The sequence below is a fragment of the Homarus americanus genome, unplaced genomic scaffold (genome assembly GCF_018991925.1).
Source record: "Homarus americanus isolate GMGI-L3 unplaced genomic scaffold, GMGI_Hamer_2.0 scaffold40248, whole genome shotgun sequence".
Taxonomy (NCBI): Eukaryota; Metazoa; Arthropoda; class Malacostraca; order Decapoda; family Nephropidae; genus Homarus; species Homarus americanus.
In genome coordinates this window covers 2,326,663-2,348,324 of record NW_024712526.1, presented here as the reverse complement: position 1 = coordinate 2,348,324, position 21,662 = coordinate 2,326,663, and the positions used below count along the sequence as shown (strand labels likewise).

The window sequence follows — 21,662 nt, the reverse complement described above, 5'->3', positions numbered from 1 at the left end:
TCCTTGAAAACAGTAAAGAAAATTAAAGAAAGAGCCAGACAGTCGGAGGAAGTGACATAGACTATTATACAAAACTGCACCAGTGAGTACCCACTTGATGCTGCAGGTGCTCTTCCTAAGAAAGAAACTCTGGCAAGAATGGTGTGCAGACAACGCAAGGCACCAGATGGGGACCTTTTAACTGACGACTTACGGAAATCAAGTAGAGGAGACGACTTTGTCATCCATGAAAGTGACAACCTGCTAATTCTGTCAACTCCTCGAAACTTACAGCTTCTTGCTTTCAAAGACCACTGGCCAACAACTTCCTTTGCGTTCACATCACCAATATATTACATTGTCTTTCCGTTTATCAACGATGTAGGCGTAGCCGTCAAGCAAATGCCTTCTTCCTCCTCTTGTCGTTGGTATGAATTCCATGGTCTTAAAAGAAACAAATATTGAAGAAAAAAAAATTGTATATCATGCAAATGTATCACATTGAAATTATGTTATCTTATTATCCTTTGTTTTATAAAGCAAATACATTGCAAAGAAGCATTTACATTACAATAAATATCTTTTATCCTTTAGTAAATGTGCAAAAAAAACATTGCAAAGAAGAAAGAAAAATAAAAAATAGATTAAAAAGGCCATATGTCCATTTGGCCAAATGTCCATTCGGCCATTTGTCCGTTCGGTCTATTGTCCGTTCGGCCAAATGTCCGTTGGCTCGATGTCCGTTGGCCCGATGTCCGTTCGGTCAAATGTCCGTCAGTGAAACGTCCGTCGGCCAAATGTCCTTCGGCCATCTGTCCGGGAGCCCTTCCCATGCCGGTTGCATACATCTTTTCTTTCACTTGAAGAGAAAGTCCTCTCATTTTCAATAATGGCAATACATCTGTAGATTCTTCCATCTACTTCACACTCTTGTAACTCAACACAATCCAAGGCATATATCCCCAATATTGAGCCTTTTCATCCTTGTTAAGGCCATATGATTACCTGCACATACGGCACCCTTAAAAGTAAGGAGGCTCAAAACAAACCCTTCATGGTCCCTTATTTCACCAGATTCCTCACTTTCTATCCATTTGCTCTTCCAGAGATTCTCAAACCTTAATACAAGACACCGTACCTTAACCCTAGCTTTTTCATTGCCCACTGCACTTCCTCACATGGTACCCATAAAATCTTGCAATGGTTTGTCTATACATGTATCTGTTTTCTCATTAGCGATATCCACCCAGTTAATTCTCTGTAGTTTGTCTCTCAAAAACTGGTAATCTCCATGGTTGAAGTCTTAGTATCCCTCCTCAACTACTTTCTCCCAACTTTCGAAGATTGCATTCTATCTTATTTTGTAGTGACTGAAGTTAGTGTTTCCTCGGACGTGAATCTCATCCTCCAATGCCTCCTTAGTTGTCAATACCAAATTCAGAATGTTGTCTCTCATGGGTTCTGTCACTTGTTGTGTGATGAATGAGTCTTCAATGAGGTGAAGAAATTATTCTCCCTCAGCTTGTGAGGTAAGAGTCATCCAATTTATCATCTGGTGAAGATCCAGAGCTTGTGTTCTGGTTGCTGTCTAGATGACTATGAAGATCTGCCACTTCCCCCTCTGAGTCAACCTTATAGCACACACCTACTGTTATTTTTGTGCTATCAGATTACACCAATTAGATTTGGATGATCCCATTTCATTTAGCTCATCATTTCTGGTTACTGTCAGGTGTTCCTTGACATACATTAGTACATCACCACTTCTTGTTGTAATGTCCTTTCTAAATGGTGAGTGATATTTTGGTAAATAAAATTTACTCTGCTACACATTTTCTTAACCCAACGATGTCTTGCTGTTTCTCTTGGGGTTGCATTCTCTCTGGGTTACTAGTGTTACTTAAAACTACCTCATACATTCTGTTAACATTACTAGTACAGGTTGTACCTCTCTAGTCCGGCAACCTCGGGACCTGACTGGTGCCGGACCATGGAAATTTCCGGACCATGGAAATTCACCCTTTTCCTGGACAGATAGTGACTTGCACTTACGTTAGCACCACTTTCACTGCTTCGTGGTTTCTTTGAAGACATATTGAAGGGTTAAATGTCGTACAGTAGCTTCTCAAATTTCGCGAGTTTTTAATTCAACGTTTTTTATTTGGACACACAAAAAACCACTACATAATTTAAAATTTTGACGGCGGAAACTCGAATTTTGACGGGTTTGAGCGGTCCGCCAACGTTCAGACCGTTCAGACGTGCACAAGCGTGTAAACAGCGTCATTTCTCTTATGTACAAAAGATTCATTATTGTTTATTACTGAATGTCTTTTTTATTGACTTAATGTTTATGTGTGCAAAATGAGCAATACAATTCATTAATAATACGTAGAATATTAAAACACACGAGGAAATGAGACCGCATTGTTTTCGTTGATTACAAAACCAGTGACTGACTGGTTTTACATATAAAATAAGAAAATAAGACCCTGGTTGTAGCTGTAGTAAAATTTATGTAATAAATTAATATGGTTGTTTTAAGTAATGTTATTTATTGTTAATAAATAGAACAATAAAAGTAGCAAACTGAAGGTTCCAAGTGTTCCCTGAAGAAGGCAGTGATGGGTAGGGAAACACCGGGTAACACTAAAGTCCATTTATTAACGGATAGGGAGAGATACAAGTAATGAGCCGCGTGCGTATGAAGTGCCATACACGACCCACGGAGTCAGACTGAGGCTGCATTGCCATATGGCAGCCTCGGGGCAATGTTGCCACATAACACGTGCATTGTTGCCATGTAATTACATACATAGATGCTACTCGGCACAGTAGCTTATATACAAGGTTGCTACTCGGCACAGTAGCTTAGATACATAACCTACACAAACCATTAATGTTAAAGAAAAAAGTGAGACTGCGCGTATGTAAGTGAGCACATGTGAAAAAATATCATCATTACTCTACATAAGAATATGAAAGCAACACTTATTTACTGTTCATATATGTTTTAATTAATGTTTCTGATTTTTTTTATTGAATTAATGTTTGTGTGCAAAATGAACAATACAATTCATTAATAATTCGTGGAATATCAAAACACACGAGGAGACGAGACGGCTGCCGGCATTTTTTTCGTTAATGTTTCCAAAACCAGTGACTGATTGGTTGTACATATAAAACAAGAAAACTAAGACCCTGGTTGTAGCTGTAGTAAAATTAATGTAAAAATTAATATGGTTGTTTGAAGTAATGTTATTTAATGTTAATAAATAGAACATTAAAAGTAGCTAATCATTAATGGTAAAGGAAAATACTGAGATCACGTATGTAAGTGAGCGCATGTGAAAACATATCATCACTACTCTACATAAGAATATGAAAGCAACACTTATTTACTGCTCATATATATATATATATGTTAAAGGGTTAAATGTTGTACTCTGTATAGACAAACAGAGAGAGCCGAACTGCCGGATGTAAACAAACCTTAATTTACCGCGGCTTTGTTGTTGTTTTTTTACGGGGATTAGCCCACCCGGGCACAGGTCACTGACCCACATTGGGCCTGAGGGGCGAAAATGCATTACTCCTGTAATAATAATAATAATGATAATTCAGATAAGTAAAAAAAAGAAAAAAAAATTGCTTATCTACCTATTGGGCAAACTAAAATAATTCCGGACCACAGGAGTTTCCAGACCACAGAATGCTGGACTAAAGAGGTACAACCTGTACTCTCTTTTTACTGGACGTTTTATGAACATATCAAGTGAAAGATAAAAAACATATTGGAGATTTAAGCGAATTTTAGAATAGTATTTTTTTTTTATTTGGTAACATAACCAAATATTTTATTTATAGTCAGCAAGGTGTGTCGGAATGTAACCCTGTGGCTTTGGTAGGAACTATTATGATTGTAATGGACAGCAAGACTAATAGTGAATTTGAGGTTCTGGATAAAAGAGAAATAATACAATGTTAAAATGCTCATTATGTTATTATTGACAGGTTCAGTAGTAGAAAATTACAATACTGTGCTTCTCATTTTTCAGGTGGATGTTGTATATTGCCTGGTTGGTTGCCGTACTCACTATTATTGCTGGAGGGTGTTTCACCTTCTTCTATGGAGTTTCATTTGGTGAAGAGGAAGCTGCAAAGTGGCTCAGTGGCTTATTTATATCATTTTTCTCCTCTGTCTTATGTACACAGCCTATCCAGGTAAGTACCATAGTAATATTATCCCAGAGTGTATTGAACATTGTGGTGTGTAGGGGCTCCAATAAGTGTTTAGGTAGAAAGTTCAAACATAATTTGAAGAACCTGGTAGTCTTAGGGGCAGTGTGTTATGTATTAATAATCAGTACACAAGCACAACAAACTTTAGCATTTCAGGGTGATGAAATTAAACCATAAATGTTTGAAGACAATATAGGAATGAGTCACTAAAGTTTCACTTATAAGGTAAATGCAAATTTAATTAGTTTTTAGTCTGACCTGGTGCATCCTAGAGTCCTAAGAGAGTTGTGCAACGAACTTGCCGAGCCCCTGAAGATCCTGTTTTGTAAATGCCTGGATGAGCAAAAGGTCCCCAGTGAATGGAAAGTGGCTTATGTGACTCCTATCTTCAAGAAGGGCGATGGTCACTCCACGCATAACTATAGACCGGTCAGCCTGATCAGCATAGTATGTAAAGTATACTTGAGAGGATTATTGGAGATGCCATGATGGAACATCTACTATGAAACAACCTTGTAAAGAATTGCCAACAATGGTTTTATGCCAGGGCACTCTTGCTTAACATAATTACTCAAGGTACTGGATGTTTGGACCTGAATTCTGGAACAGGGTGGTAATATTGACAATATATACCTAGATTTTGCCAAGGCTTTCGACAGCATACTCCATGAAAGGCTGAAAATTAAACTGGAAAGGTATGGGATTCGGGGAAATGTCCTAGCATGGATCGGAGACTTTCTCCAAGACCGCGAGCAGTGTGTGGTGATTAATAGCATGAAATCATCATGTGTACCCATCATAAGCGGGGTACCACAGGGCAGTGTATTGGGCCTGCTGTTGTTTGTTTGCTTCTTAAATAACATGCCTGACATTGTACATAACTCCATATAAATGTTTGCGGATGTCGCCAAGTTATTTTGGGAAATTAAAAACCAAGCAGACTGTGAAGACCTGCAGAAGGATCTCTGTAAGCTTCAAAAATTGGCTGCTAAGATTCAATGTCATGAAGTGTAAGAGGCTACACCTGGGATGTACCAATAGTTAGGAGGCGTATCATCTGTCCCAACGGAATGAAGAAACTGCATTAATTGAGACTGAATGTGAAAAGGAACTAGGTGTGTATGTTGACAATGAGCTGAAGTTCTCAGTCCATTGCGAGAAGAAGGTGAATCAGGCAACTAGATTATTAGGTCTTATAAGAAGGTCATTCAGATATCAAGATTGTCAGTCCCTCGTAACGATCTTCAAGAGTGAGGTGCTTCCTTGTCTTGAGTACTGTCACCTCGTCTGGTCCCCGAGATATGCTAGGGACTGTCAGTTGATTGAAAATGTTCAAAGGAGGGCCACCAGACTGGTGCCTGCACTTCAGCACCTCAGCTACCCTGAGAGATTAGAGCACCTGAAATTGCCTAGCTTATACTACAGACAGGCAAGGGGGGACCTAATTGAGGTGTATAAACATCAGGCACTATTCAGTCGAGTGTTTTTTCCTGTAGCTGGAGGACGCTCGCCACACAAGGGGTCACAGCTCAAGGTTGAAGAAGCCGTAAGTCCAGAAAACCGTGAGGGGTAACTTTTTCGGAGTGAGAGTTGTGAACTCTTGGAGCAATCCACCAAAAAGTGTTGTGACGGCACCGAGTGTGAGCTCTTTCAAGACCAGACTTGACAAACATTGGAGCAGGATCAGATACATTCAGGAGCCAGTGCATGCCCAGTACTTGTCAACAGTGCATAAGAGAGACATGACTGATCACCCAAGCGGCTAACGAGCCGATAAGTGGTGAAGAGGTTAAAAGTAAAAGTGTAGTTGAAATGGCCAGTTTAGCCAGTGATCATTTCAAAAAGAAAACATTGAAGAGCTAGAAGTGTTATACATTATAACAAGAAAATGCATACATAAAAATTACTTCACACTGTATGAACAAAGGTACCCTTGAGTTTTCTGTCATATTTCAAATAAAGATAAAAGAAACTGGATTGAGTTGTACATGACGATGAAAAGATGTATGGCCTGGTGGCTAAAACTTATGTTATTTGCTGTCTACACCAGTGGTGTACACCTTGGAGACATGCTGTTATTGGCTGAGATGAATCTTAGTTAGTTTGTCCTCTCCTATTGAAACCACCACCCTAAATGGGAGATTGGAAGCAGTTTTTTCTAGTAAACTAAGGGAGTGGGACAGACAAGATCATCACATAGCATTAATTAGTTCATACCTGACCCTTCTACTTGTATCAGCCTCACATAGTTTTCAGGAATTGAATCGGCTGCTTGTGCAATTAACCAGGCCGATCACATATATTTATTATTTGGGTTTAAGTAATGAAACCCAAACGGTAGTTCCTTGTTTTATTATAAAAGGGTTGTATATATATATTTCCTGAGTGTAGATCGACCGTAAGTTCCACTGTTTAAGAGTGAATGAGAAAGGGACGGCGTTTATGTATTATAAACGTTAGGTCACGTCCTTACGATATAAGTTGATGTGAGCGACTCATGAGTAGTGACCCATCGAGGGAGAACGGTATGGTTACGTCGTTCCCCCTCGAGGGAAGACGGAGCCATCCACTGCGGCTCTCAAATAACGTCTTCCTCTAGTCAAGGATATCAAACTACTGCTCGCTTCAGGTGGCCAGAGAGCCGGCTACTTATGCCTTTACTCAGCATAGTATGACGCAGCATCCTGTGGGCACACCTTATCACGTGCATTGAACATGTCACCTCATAGCCAGTGGAAAGTTACAGGGTGGTGAATCTGAATATAATATCAGATGTATTGACCCATTTATATAATATGTTCTGTTGATGAGACAGGGGCCCATTACAGAATTAACCTTTTCATTCCTGGTCCCACCCACATAAAAAGCAGGTGGTTCCAGTGAGGATCACTGCTTCATTTCTTGTTGTTTAAGCATATTTTAGTGTGTTATAGCCAGGTCTCACATTCATCAATGCTTGTACTATACTGCCAGATCTGGGGTCACTAAATCTAAGGGGATAACTTAACTCTAATCTTAATTCCTAAGGGTCGCTGCCACCAGACCCCCTCTGGACAGCATGTAGCTCGTTAGGTAGCGGGCAGAGTAGACTAGGCATTGGGTTAGGTTTTCCATTGACCAGATCGATAAGGGTAAAGAAGGGTGAAACCATAACATGTCTTAATTGATTTATTCCTTATAAAACATACTGGTAAAAAACATATACATGAATTGGCCTTCCTCAGAAGAACAACGGAAATGTGGTTACCCAGATGGGCCCCAGACTCTTACATTGATGGCGTGTCATCCACCTACTTATTGCATAACAATCTGTGACCACCGTACCTCGGTCGTTCCTTCTTACAATATCCCTTAACACATCAGACTGCTCCACCTGTGTGGAATATAGCACCGTCGGTTATCATACATAGTAGCACCATCTCAACACACCTGTTACACTCCATACCTGCAAGTATGTGACTCCTTGTGACTTTTAGGTATACACAACAGGCACCTCGTTCGCACACCGCCCTCGGTGGGTAAAGACGAGGGCTTCACCTAGAGACATACCAGCACTATTTCTACGCCTGGTATTATAGGTCGCTCCAAGTAACGACCGCAGTTTCTCACGGTCTTCTTAGTTGTGACTATTCATTTGGAGTGGTGCGCTGGAAATCCACATGTTCACAGTGGACTGGCATAGCGGGGAGTCGTCCCCACCTGTTGTGACGCTCAAAGGGACAATGGCGGCCGGGCGGCAAGGTACTCCGACCACATGGCACCTGAGGTGACGGTAGAACGGAGAAGACTGAGAAATAATGCCTGACGGGCGGTTATCCCACCCCTTAACACATTCCTATCACACTTATATATCCGGCAAAGCTTTAAACTGTAGTAACTTCTATTTATCAACCTTAATTATAGGGCGGGATATAGCCCGCTAGGACACTGACCTGAGGTGACGGTAGAACGGAGAAGACTGAGGCCAGTGCCCCGCCGCTCCTCGTCACATAGGCCTACAGTTTCCAATCCCCAATTTACACTTTTGTTTCTTATGGTTCTCACCTGAACACTTTTCGGTATATTGTCACTCATGTCTTATAAACACATATTTTAATCCTAACTTATACACTAAGGTCAGGTCTTGGTTGGCTAGTGCTTGGGTAAATGCCTGGGATTATAATATCAACGTGGCATCTGAGGCGGGTACATGACGCGCCTTGAAACAAAGGCCGAATGATCATTGCGGGGGTGTATCAACTTCACTTAAAAACTGTAATGAGGGATCTTCCTCTCACACATTGCACTATTTGAACACAGACATAAGATTCTCTGATCACTGTACCTGTCGTGGGTATATGTCACGTGAGGCTACGAGGTGTATTAAATTCATACCGACGCATACACGATATTTCCTTTCAAGTATAGTTTCTAGATCACTGTCAACCCCTCACATAGTTCTGATACATTTATCCTTTTTCCAGATCATTGTTCTCAAGTATTTTCATATGATATCTGTTGGAGTTATGTTCGCTACACGCTCACAGACGTAAATAGTATGACCTTCAAACCCTGATCCACACTTAGTCTTACAGTACACTAGTCCGGCTCAACTGGACTTTAACATTCATCTTATGCCTACCCTGAGTGATCCTTAATGCTATGAATACATACACTTGATATGATATAACTATACCTGAGTACAGTACAACACATGGTCTAGGAACCTTGAGTAGGTGAGTTGTCCTTTCTCAGTGTTTCCCGTTTTCTGAGGTTCTACAAGCGCGGTGCATTTGAATGTTATGTAGCGTAATATAAATTAAATGGGGTTTTTAGGGATGACAATGATGTGCGCAGTACAGTACAGTAAACCCTCTCAATAACGTATGACTTTTTCTGATATTTTGGATGCTGTACAGCGGTCTAATCAGATTTGATAAATGCCTAACAAGAGCTAATAGGTACAAGAGATGACACCATCTGTAAACGTGCTGGAGGTGGGGGGCTGTTGCCACGTTCATTAGTTTGTTTTTATTTATTCATAATTATATTCTCGTATGATCAACCTCTTATGGTGTATGTTTGATCGTAAGTAATATAACGTACAGTATTAAATGATAGAAAAAAATATGAAATTTAATATGCCATTTTACTTCAAAATATAAAGACAAGCCAAATCAGAGGGTAATCTCTTCCCTGAAGGTCCTGGGGGGTTGGGGTTAAGGTGGTCACTTACATAACCCCAAAAAGGAGGACACTGTGTGGCAGCAATTCTCCAGACCCAATATGAAAACCATAACCTATACAGTACAACAGTGTTGGGTTCAGTTTGATTTCAATTCAATGAATTGTGGAAGAAATTTTTCTTAAAGGTTTAAATTTTATCTAATTTTTAAATACAGTGAACCCTCGAAGATCCGGACTAAAAGGGGGGACCACCTGTCTGGAAAAGCCGATTGTCCGAATCATCAGGCGAATGTACAAAATGTATAAAAACGATAAATAATGATATAAAAAACACCAAAACTACAGTACATATTATCCTGATCATGGGGGTTAGTTATACAGACTTTTTCCTGTGAAAAAGCCATAATTTTGAGCAGCATCACTGTACTCATTTGTACTCGATGTAATACATTAAAGGACAATTTTTATTTTTTTTTATTTTTTTTAATACTGTATATGATGTCTATATTCAAATTATTCGCTATCTTGCAAGGATTCCAGCAATGCATGTTATATTCTGCTAAGTTTATTCTGTGACATTTTATAATATAAAAACTTGAAGCCTAAAACTACCTTCACCTTGTTTTGGGAATGCTTCTTGGGGAGGCTTCTTTGCCCAAAACCCCAATTTTTATTGGGAAATAAACCACAATAAATTACAAATGTTCAGTCACTGAATTGAAATTTCTCTTGATTATTTTGAAATGGAATTGAGCCCAAATCTGCAACACAAACTGAGAGCTAAAATGTGTACTCAATATAGCTGGCTGTCTATTAGCGATGCTGGTAAATGTGTGAAAAATCTGGAGAATTACTGTACAGTACATGTAAACAAGTAGCTAAGATGAAAACACTGTATATTGTACTGTAGCTAAATGCCAGAATCTGTAATTGGATATTTTTGTTCAAGCTCTGAATGCGACGTCAGCAATGCTACCTAGGTATGTTAATTCTTAGGCAATTTGCCAGGCCAACATACAGGCAATTAAAACATCTAATAATTACTTAATAAGTAATATTAGGACACGTCGCTACCTGGCATTTAATTGCTATTTTCAAATCCCTTCCTTCACCCCGCCACTATGCGCATCGCGAACCTCATCTCTTGCCTGGTGATTCAGCTATAAAACACACAAAGGGAAGCTCCGTGAATTTGTGTTCTAATTGCTGAAATACTCACCTCCGCAAGGATATTATATACGGTATTTGTGCTTAATAGCACAGTGATGAAGTAGAGTGACTTTTATTTTGTTGTGTCTCTCATTTATTGTATTTGGGACATTTTCTTATACGACTTTGGGTCAGCATGGCGACCAAAACGCATTTTCTTTGTGAGTCGTTTAGATCGTTGTGACTATCCCTTGCCTTTAAGTCACTCAGTGAACAGCAATTCGCGAACAAGGGATCTCGGAGTGAAAGTAGGAGCCGGTGTCTGGGATGGTGCAGAAGCTTCTCACAAAATTTGCAGATGAGGTCGTGGTATTGATCAGAGAGAACCAAGAGGGTCAGTGTGTTGAGCGCTTCTCGATATGTGGAGAAGGAGGGGATAGAATAATCTTGCATGCCCTCTTTTGCACTTTTTTCCAGGTGTTTCCATTGTGTGGCATTTAGGGAGGAAGAGCAGGCAGAGGAGGCATAGGTGAGCTTGGGAAGTATGAATGTTAAGTAAACACTGAGGAGTAAGGGCGCAGAAAGTCTGAGGAACTTGTGCATGTGTTTGAGACACATGGGGTGTAACGGGAGAGCAGTGTCGGAGTTATTAACCGCTCCTGTTTCCTTATCCTGCGTGTAGACACGATTGCCAAGTGGCCATACAGCATGCCCTGACAATTCACAAAATTTTAATTTGCGGACCTCGATTATTCACGGATGACACCGTGGATGTACCCAAGAATGTCTGTGGGTAGTTTTAAAATTGCTGGCATTTTCACAGCCGGAACAGGGAGCCATTCGTTCTAGAGACAGTAATTTCTTTTACCTGTACAGCATGTGTGTGTGTGTAAAAGAAATAATTGTCCTTAGGGCAAACACAAAGGGATGTAGATTTCTTTGCACACGAGTAAAAATGACTCCCCCCCTCTGGTCAGCAAATGTTATTTGTGGATTTAGCTATTCGTGGTCATTTTAAGAACGTAACTCCTGCGAATTTTTAGGGCATGCTGTACAGTATTTTATTTTATTTTATATATTGCCCACATTTATGCATCCTTTGCAATGATCAGGGTATTTCTGTATTGGTGAGCTACTTTAGAGCTATATGATGTCTTTGAACTTTGGTTGTGGGGTGGGGGGGGGTATTTTTGGGATCCACCTGACGCATCCTCTATCTCCCCATGTTATAATGGGTTCGCTCTACACACCATTTTCTGGGAACACAGCCCTCGTGTTAACCGAGGGGGGCAGTGTATATGATGATTATTGATAATGAATTGGGAAAAGCACTTTTTTTTCTAACATTTTTTCATTATGAGAAGACTGTTAAAACAATGTGTAAGTTTCTGTCATACTTTACTATATGCATTCATTGACAGGTGTTTGCAATGGCAATGATCTTCAGTGCTATCTGCAAGAAACCCAATGATGATGAGGATGATGCTGACAGAGATGAGAGTGATCCTGAGTTGGGTGAAGATGAGGAATGGATGCATGAGCTTGGAGGTGAGTTAGTTCTGTACAGTGATCCCTCGGTTAACGAGCGCCTCGGTTAACGAAATTTCGGTTAACGAATTACGTTCCATAAGATTCTTAACTTCGGTTAACGAGCATTCCCTCGATTAACGAATTCCTTACGAGCCGACCTCAACATTTTTTCTCTTGCACACTAGCTGTCGTATTAGTCCGCCAATACAGTAATCGGTTCTAGGGCTTAAATTCCTCACTATTTTAGTAAATATCAAGAAGTTTGTACTATTCAATAATTTTAAAAGTCTTATACAGTGAACCCTCACTTTACGCGGTCAATTTAACCCACGGAGGTCCGCGTAAAGCGAGAAACGCATAAAGTGAACAACATAACATATGGGATTAAATGAAATAGAGACCAGCTGACCCCCAAACTCCACTTTTTCCGACACAATACCTATGTTCTAGTAGAAATAACAACTTAATTTTATGATGGTACATGCACACAATTAATACTTAAGAGAAATAGAGAAATACAGTCGCCAAGTTAATGTCCATTCAAATAATGGACTCAGCTCCCTCCCCCTTTTCTCACACTTGCTGGCTCTTTCCTCTCTGAGAAATGTTTGGGGGAAAACCACTAGATTTTAAGGTATAGAAATAAATAATACCTCAGACTAAAGCTAGGATAATATAATTGACATTGCTGGATTCCTTGTAAGACCAGGAATATTTTGAATATAAATGTCATATATTTTGCACAAAAGATAACATATTTACTCAGAGTAAACAAAATACTGTATTGTATTATGGTAGCTCTGTAAACATGATCTTAATATTTTAAGACCTTAGTACTTTTACAATTACGATTACATTCTAATTCCCATCATCATCATCATCATCATCCAGGAGCCTTCTACATACACACCTCAAAGTAAGTGAACTTTTCTACCTTTTTTGTTGAATTTAGGCAATTTTCGGTGAGCTGGAACCAATTACCCAAAAACCCATTCAAACAATGGTTTCGGTTAACGAGCAACCTGCTGGAACGGATTGTGCTCGTTAACCGAGGGACCACTATATTGGCGGACTAATACTACAGCTGGTGGACTGCCAAATGCAAGCGAAAACATGTGAAGTCGGCTCGTAAAAAACTCGTTAATCGAGGGATTGCTCGTTAACCGAAGTTAAGAATCTTATGGAAGGTAAATCGTTAACCGAAATCTCGTTAACCGAGGCGCTCGTTAACCGAGGGACCACTGTATGTAAAATTGGCGGTGACTTATAGTACCGGTCACAGGAAAATAGCCTAACAGGCTGTTTTGGTCTATTTTGCTGGTTCATTGTTTATATAATAAAAGTAATTATATAATCATAATTATTGTAGTATGCAATTAAAAACATGACATGAGGATATACACACTTATAATCCAAATAACGTTCTTGATATTTGCACACTTTAATGTAAATAATGCACGTGGTATTTGCACACTTTAGTTAAGAATATACAATGACCACCAGGTGGTACACTGTCCACTGAAGAATATCCTCAGGCAGCGTAGGTGTGGTTAAACTTCAGGTGATGTAGTATGGGGGGGGGGGGGCAATATTTACGTGACTACTGAGGTCCACTGTATCCCGAAGAATATCTCCGGGTAGTGTTGGGGGCGAATCTTCAGGTGAGTTCTGAGATCCATGCACTTGTCTTTACTTTTATCCTCTTCGCCACTGATTGGCTCATTCGCCACTTGGGCGGTTGGTCTATGCACTGTTGGCAAGTACTGGGCATGAACTGGCTCCAGAATGTATTGGAACCTGCTCCAATGTTGGTTAAGTCTGGCCTTGAAAGAGCTCACACTCAGTGCCGTCACAACACTCTGGCAGAATGTTCCAAGAGTTCACAATTCCCACTCTGAAAAAATTTGCCCCCACTGTTTTTTGGACTTGTGGCTTCTTCAACCTTGAGATGTGACCCATTGTGGGGCAGGTGTCTGCCAGCTACAGGTATGTTCATTCAACCTAGTAGTGCCCTCTGAGATGTTTATACAGTTCAATTTGATCGCCACTTGCCCCTCTATAGTATACCCTGTAAACTAGGCAGTTACAGGCATTGTATTCTCTCTGGGTAGCTGAGGGGTAAACATTGATTGGCAAATAAAGATAATGGTGATCATATACTGTATAGTGATTTATTATTGTTAACGTTCTTTGGGATCCATCTCATAATAACTTGTTTTACAAGTGCCTGTACTGTACTGTACTCCATCAACTTTTAGTGAAGTTAATCTTTAATTTTTATTTATACAGATGTTCACAGGAAGAAAATGGAATACAAGCCAGTTGATGACAGTCATCTCCTGGCAGCACGTGAACAAAGGAAGAAGGAGATCAAAATGTGGGGCGTCATATATGACATGGGTGCTTATGCCTTCTTTATATGGATAGTGATAATATTGAGTCATGGCAACCGTGACCCAAACAGCTTTCTCTTAAAGAATGAATTGGCTAATAACTTCATTTATGCTGCTACAGAGAGCTGGACCCCTAACATCAATTTCCTCAATGTAAGTAAAACTTCAATTTGTCAGGCAAGTGTTCATGTCTTCTGAGTTACAAAAAAGAAACATATTTAACTTCTATAACTTAGAAAAATAAAACAAATTGACCTTGTCTTTATTAATATACCTATCTTGTTTGACACTGTAACACTTATTTTTGTTCAAGTCAGAATGCGACGCACAGCATGTTACCTAGGTAAGTTAATTCCTAGCTAACTCGCCAGGCCAACATACAGGCAATTAAAACATCTAATAATTACTTAATAAGTAATATTAGGAGGACACGTCGCTACCTGGCATTTAATTGCAATTCTCAAAACCCCCTTTTTCACCCCCCATCATTTGCATCACGACCTTCATCTTCTTGCCTGGCGATTCAGCTGTAAATACACATAAAAGAAGGCTGAAAATTTCCGGTGTTCAAAGTAGGGGATGTAAGTTATCAATTCACAGTGATGCCATTCGGCCTGACAATTGCGCCAAAAGTCTTTACAAAACTGGCGAACATTCCCAGAAAGATCCTTGCGAAGGAGGGCAGAAGAACCTTTGCTTATCTAGACGATTGGCTGATATGGGACACTCTTTCGAAGATTGTCATAGGGCGACCCAACGTACACTAGTACTATTTCAAAACCTTGGTTTAAAGATAAACCAGGTAAAATCATATTTATTACCATGTCAAAAGTTGGATTGGTTAGGTCTCCAGTGGGATACAAATCAGCAGTCAGTCAGTTTACCAGAAACAAAAGTAACATATTTGATAAACAAAGTAGAAGCCCTTTGTGTAAAGCACAAGGTTTCTTGGCACGATTGGGAAAAACTTCTGGGTCTGTTGAATTTTGCCACAATAGTGGTTCCATTGGGAAAGTTAAGGAAAAAGCAACTATCTCATCTGGGCTCGAAGTTGCTTCACAGAAACAGAAATGTTGCTTCTTCTCTCCCTATTCAGATAAACAATCATCTATTATGGTGGACAAAGTTGGACAAAGTAAAATTAAATTAAAGGGAGAGACAGACTTATTTATTGTAGGGTGTATCTACAGATCCCCAAACTGTAGCTTATTAAACCAAAGGATCGTAAGAGCTTTAATAGACAAAGCAATGATGCTCATCCCTAGTCACCTCCTTGTCATGCGGTCTTCAACTATGGCAGCATCGACTGGAGAAATGGGAACATGCCAAATGACTTAAATAACCCCGCTACTCTCTTTGTAGAAACTCTCAGAAATAATTTTCTGTTCCTACATTTAAAGACCTGACTCATTGCAGAGGGGAGCAAATACCCAAGCCACTGGACCTCATCATAACAAACAAGGAGGGTATGGTGGCCAAGCTGGAATACCTAGCCCCCATTGGCACCAGTCACCATGTAACATTGTCCTTCAGATCTAACTGCTTCTTGGTTCATGACAAAATCAGGCCAAGGTTCAAATATTACAATGGAAATTATGACGGGATGAGGGAGAAGATGAGGGATATCCACTGGGGTGACTCACTGAGGTATAAGACCACAGACACTATGCTGAATACCATAATCTGTAAAGTGGACCATTTGATTAAGAAATATATACCCAAGACCAAACCCAGTGCCTCCAGGAATACAAGGAGACCACTACACATGAACCATGTAGCAGTTGGCAAAGTTAAGAATAAAACCCAAATGATGAGTAGGACAGGAGGATTATGCCAGATCCAGGAACCAAGCAAAGTTAGAGTGTAGAAGGGCTGAGGAGTTCCAGGCTGGTTGCAAGTGAGGTCAATTCAAACACAAAAGGGGTTTACCACTACTCAAAGTCAAAATTAAAAATGCGAGTTGGAGTATTGGACCTGAGGCTAGAAGGCTGTAGTTATGCAGATTCTGACCGAGACAAGGCTGAGGTTCTTTTCCTCGGTGTTCACAATAGAGGATGTGATTAACCTTCCTGCGTTTGAGGACAGACGGTTCAACACAGCGCTGACCCACATTGTGTTAAAAGAAGAGGTTATAGGAAATAAATTTTCAAAGCTAAAGGTTCATAAGAGTCCCGGCCCTGACATGGTGCATCCCAGAGTGCTTAGAGAGTTGTGCGATGAGCTTGCTGAACTCCTGAAGATCTTGTTCTGTAAATGCCTGGATGAGCAAAAAGTCCCCAGTGATTGGAAAATGGCTTATGTGAGTCCTATCTCCAAGAAGGGCGATGGTCACCCCACAAATAATTATAGACCAGTGAGCCTGACCAGCATAGTGTGCAAAGTACTAGAGAGCATTTAAGAGATGCCATGATGGAACATCTACTACGAAACAACCTTGTACAGGAATCCCAACACGTTTTTATGCCAGGATGCTCCTGCTTAACGCAATTACTCAAGGTACGTGATGTTTGGACCTGAATTCTGGAACAAGGTGGCAATAATGAAAATATATATCTAGATTTTGCGAAGGCTTTCGACAGCATACCCCATAAAAGGCTAAAAATTAAACTGGAAGGGTACGGGATTCGAGGAAGTGTCCTAGCGTAGATCAGAGACTTTCTCTATGATTGCAAGCAGTGTGTGGTGATTAATCGGACGAAATCGTCATGTTTACCCGTCACAAGCAGGATACCACAGGACAGTGTATTGGGCCCGCTGTTGTTGTTTGTTTCATAAATGACCTGCCAGAAGCTATACACTCTTCCATATAAATGTTTGTGGACGATGCCAAGTTATTTAGGGAAATTAAGAAACAAGCAAACTGTGTAGAGTTGCAGAAAGATTTATGTAAACTTGAAGTTGAAGAAATGGCTGCTAACACTAAAAAGAAATTATTTGAGGGAGGAGTTGAGGCAGCCCGCACGGAGTCATGGAAATTTAAATGGACACCGCTCCCACTTACGGGCTGACTGCTGAGATAATACTGTGCAATTATTGTTCTGGTCTTCCCTTCCTATGGGCCTCAAGAGTTGCCAATTAGTTTATTTGATAGAACTTACTTACTACTATGATGCATCAAAATTTGGTGCAAATCTGTTTAAAACTTAATTTTTGGCGAATTTTTTAAAGTTTGGTGACTCAATTTGCGTCACCATAAAGTTGGTCTTATCACGAATATGACGCAAATCGCATCATCATGCGCGAGAGGGTTAATAAGTAATTTTAAGATTATCATGTTTATTGTAACACTTATTAGAAAACTCTACTCTGAATTTGCAGATCCAAAATAAGTCATACTTCTACCATTGGATGCGAGTTGTGTTTGCTGAAGAAATCAAGATGACTGAGAACTACAATGGAATTTTAAACCCTAAACATGACAATGAGTTGATGCTGAACGATGGCACCTCCCTGTTGTTGGGTTATGCAACACTTCGCCAAGTCAGAATTGAGGAGAGTAAGTGGGCTAAAGCAGAATTTTTTTGATTCTCAAACAAAAGTTCAGATTGAGATATCTAAGTATGTACATATAAAACACAAGTAACAAACAATGAACACCAATAACACCCTGTATGTATATAATATTAAATGAAATTCAGATTGGAGGATACAGGTAGTTCTTGATATATAGAGATCTGGTTTATAAAAAAAAATTTAAATTTAAGTAAAAAAAATCCGAAGTTATGAATTTTTTGTTTGCATGTTGTGTAATTTTTGTGTATCATTAGAAGATGTTGAGATACTGATACAGACATTTTAAAGACTTTCCATACCAGGCCTGGTCTGTTTATAAAAATAATTAAGGTAAAAATAGCTTACAGCACTTTACTGTATTAAGAGTGGTTAAGTAATCTAAAAATAAAGTACTGTATATGAAGTGTTTTAGTTATCATGACTCATAGGATCGCTTCATGATGCAATGGCAAGATGCTATCTAAAGGCAAGGATTCTGAGACTAGGAGGATAGCTCACTCAATCATAAATTTTTATCCTCTGTGATGGTTGCATCACCAAGCAGCTGGAAAGTAAATAACACATTAAGTCCTTTGTACCTTACATGATATTGTGTGATAAAACCAGATTATTAAATTTAGTAGTCCCTCACCAACCACTAGGGCTAGGTTCCTGAGGACCCCTATGGTTGGCAAATCCATGGTTGGTAAGATTAAAGGCTTATGGGGTTGCGTTCCATGGCCACGGTTAACATTCATCAAAACCTAACTAAGCTGCCTGTTCTTTCACTAAACAATACCTGTACATTTAATTAAATTTGAGTCAGATACATATAAAATAGCTTAATATAAATTAAATAGTAATAATAATTTTAAACTACATCTCCATGGAGATGGCATGTTGTTATAAAATAAGAAAATGAAGAGCATGTGTGTGTGTGTGCGTGAGTGGGTGCGTGCTTGCAGGCGTGCGTGTGTGTGGACTTAGCAGGTTGCCAAGTTAGACTGTCCCTGTAGCTACATCCCCTTAGTTCTCACCCTATCAGGCCAAACTGCATTATTGTTATATTTCAACTCATATTTTGGGGGAAATATACATAATTTTATTAATTTTTTTGCAGTTACACGCACACAAGATTGTTCATATAGAATGTGTAAAAAAAATACAAGAAATAATTATCATAAGGTCAAAAACATAAAGAGAATAAACATTTCATATGTCCACGGGAGTTAATGTTGGGTCGTGGTGGGGTGTGGTGTTGGGGATCTCAGTCTCTCCTTATCAAGCCAGTGAAGAGCTGGTTGAGCATCAGAATGTGCACCTGAGAAATGCTGCTTATAATACAGGACCCCTCGTAAGTGCTAGAGCTTGTGATATGTATGCTAATAAGCTAATATTAATACAGTATGCAGTTTTGTTACTTACTATGGGACAAAGTGAGTGGCTAGGGATGCCAACACCTGGAAATTTGCATGGTTGGCGATTGGATTACCATTGACGTATCAGATTCATCTCAAAATGAAGTATCCTATTCTAGTGAATAATTGATGTCTGATAAAGCTGATTTCTGATGTACTAAGTGTCCTGTATAGTGAGATATAATATCAACACAAGATTTCACTTTCAGGGACATGTAAGATACCAAGAGCAATGAAGAATACAGTCAAAGTCTGTCGTGGAAAAACAACACTTATTGATGAAGAGAAAAAAGACTTTGATGTTAGTTGGAGACCGCTACCTGAGAAAAAGAAACCCAAATTTGAGTACAAGTATCGAGGGGCCTTGGAACTTGATACTGTGCCTTTCTGGGGAAATATAGATGTCTATGGTGGTGGAGGGTTAGTGATGATCATTTTTTTTTAAATATTACCCCAGCTATTAATTACTGTATTTAATTTTAGTGAGAATGCAGAAACACTGTTGATTCTGAAAATAATGTAGTGTGATACCTTGCTCATGAATTATACAACCCATACATTACATATGATACAGTTTACATAATTCTATATTTACTGCAGGTACCAGGTGAAGCTGACAGGAAGAAAGGATAAGCTTTTAGCTACCATTGATGGTTTAGAGAAGGACAATTGGATTAATGAGAGGACTCGAGCTGTCTTCATTGAGTTCTCTATTTACAATGCTCAGGTCAACCTCTTTGCTGCTTGTGCAATTGTCCTTGAACAGGGCCCAGAAGGTAAGTTATTCCACTACTTTGTTAAGCAAAAGTGTTTTACTAAAAAGAATGGATTTATTTTAATGAATTCAGTTCTTATGGCTGGTGTGGGACATAAAGACATAAACCATTACACTGTCCATCACATCCTTAAATGGTGCTTCTGTAGCTTTCACTCTTGATTTTGCTGTGATAATTTTGAGATTCTTATTCAGCCACACTGACCCCTGCTGAAGAGACTAGTGCTTGAACCTTCTTCATGCTTGGAACCTCTTCAGCCATACATAATTAATCAATTAAAAACCCTGCTAATGATTCACTTTACACTGTCCCTTGTGCTTCTCACATGGATTCTCTGACCAATTTTTAATCTTGACAACGGTTTGGTAGGAGACCATGATCAATATAAAATGATGAGTGCCTCATTCAAGATACTGTATTGCACCACTTGAAATTAATAGATTTGCAAGTCTTGGATAAACATATTCAAGTTACTTGTGTCAGTTGATTGGACATGAGAGTTGAATCCCTTTGACTTAATTTCTGAAACTGTTGTAGGTCTCATTCGATGTAAAGCTTTTATAATTGGGTAATTTTACCTCCTTGTCAATTTATTAATAACAGTCGTCCAACAAATTCAGTGCTAAATTCAGTCTTTTTGATTTTTGCTGATTTTTTATAAATTCAATAGTTCCCCTTCACTATATTTATGAAGACAGTTTTAAGTTAGGAATCACTAAATCCATCACCATCATGTTTTTTACATTATTATTTTTGTTTTCTTTGTTTTTGTAGGTGGTCTTCATCCCTCCTTCAAGATTGACCCCATCATGCTCCTGAGGTACAACGAAGGCTTCTCTCTCTTTGTGATGATCTGCGAAGGTGTCTTCATTGTCTTTATTATTTATTATACATATCGAGAGTTCAAGGGTATTTGCCGGGACAAACGGACTTACTGGAAGGACCCATGGAATTACCTGGAGCTTATAGTCATCTCACTAGGATGGTCGGCTATTGTGTTCTATGCAATGCGGTAAGGATATGTTTATAAACCAAATTTTCTGTATGCGAGTATGCTAATGTTATATACAGAGTTATAAACTAACTAATAAATTTACTTGAGTACTGCACTCAGGTAACATTTTTGGGTATTTACCTTTTAAAAAATGCTCAAATTTTTTAGCACTTTTACTTCAAACATGCAAAATGAAATCGCACGAAATATGAGATCTTACTGTACAACCAGAAATTATCTCTAGCACTCCAGAAATCAACACCCAATTTTATTAATTACCTTCTCTGTCATTAATTGGTTTGCAAAAGGTTGATTAAGGTGGCACAATTAGATAAAGATGTTGAGTGTACAGAAATCAGAATCAAAGACAATCTAATTTACTGGAGGATTATCTCCAAATTTTCCAACGCTGAACCAAAACAAAGTACAGTATTGCCAAAACATAAGCTATCTCGTGATTCCCATGAAAATTTGCCAATAGGAAGCCAAAATGATGATGGCAGGAATAATGAAACTATTTAGA

General features: G+C 39.2%; 1 protein-coding gene across 1 annotated transcript in view; it reads left to right on the top strand.

The window, feature by feature from the left end:
- The window catches only part of LOC121860789 (polycystic kidney disease protein 1-like 2), a gene marked incomplete at its 3' end in the record, with an annotated part of 49,756 nt that extends 28,599 nt beyond the window's left edge, over window positions 1-21,157 (top strand). Inside the window, 7 exon segments of the mRNA XM_042358171.1 lie at window positions 4,038-4,203; window positions 11,958-12,084; window positions 14,356-14,612; window positions 17,778-17,955; window positions 19,579-19,789; window positions 19,970-20,145; window positions 20,920-21,157. Coding sequence (XP_042214105.1) covers window positions 4,038-4,203; window positions 11,958-12,084; window positions 14,356-14,612; window positions 17,778-17,955; window positions 19,579-19,789; window positions 19,970-20,145; window positions 20,920-21,157 — 1,353 coding nt within the window.
- Window positions 21,158-21,662: the final 505 nt, after the last annotated feature.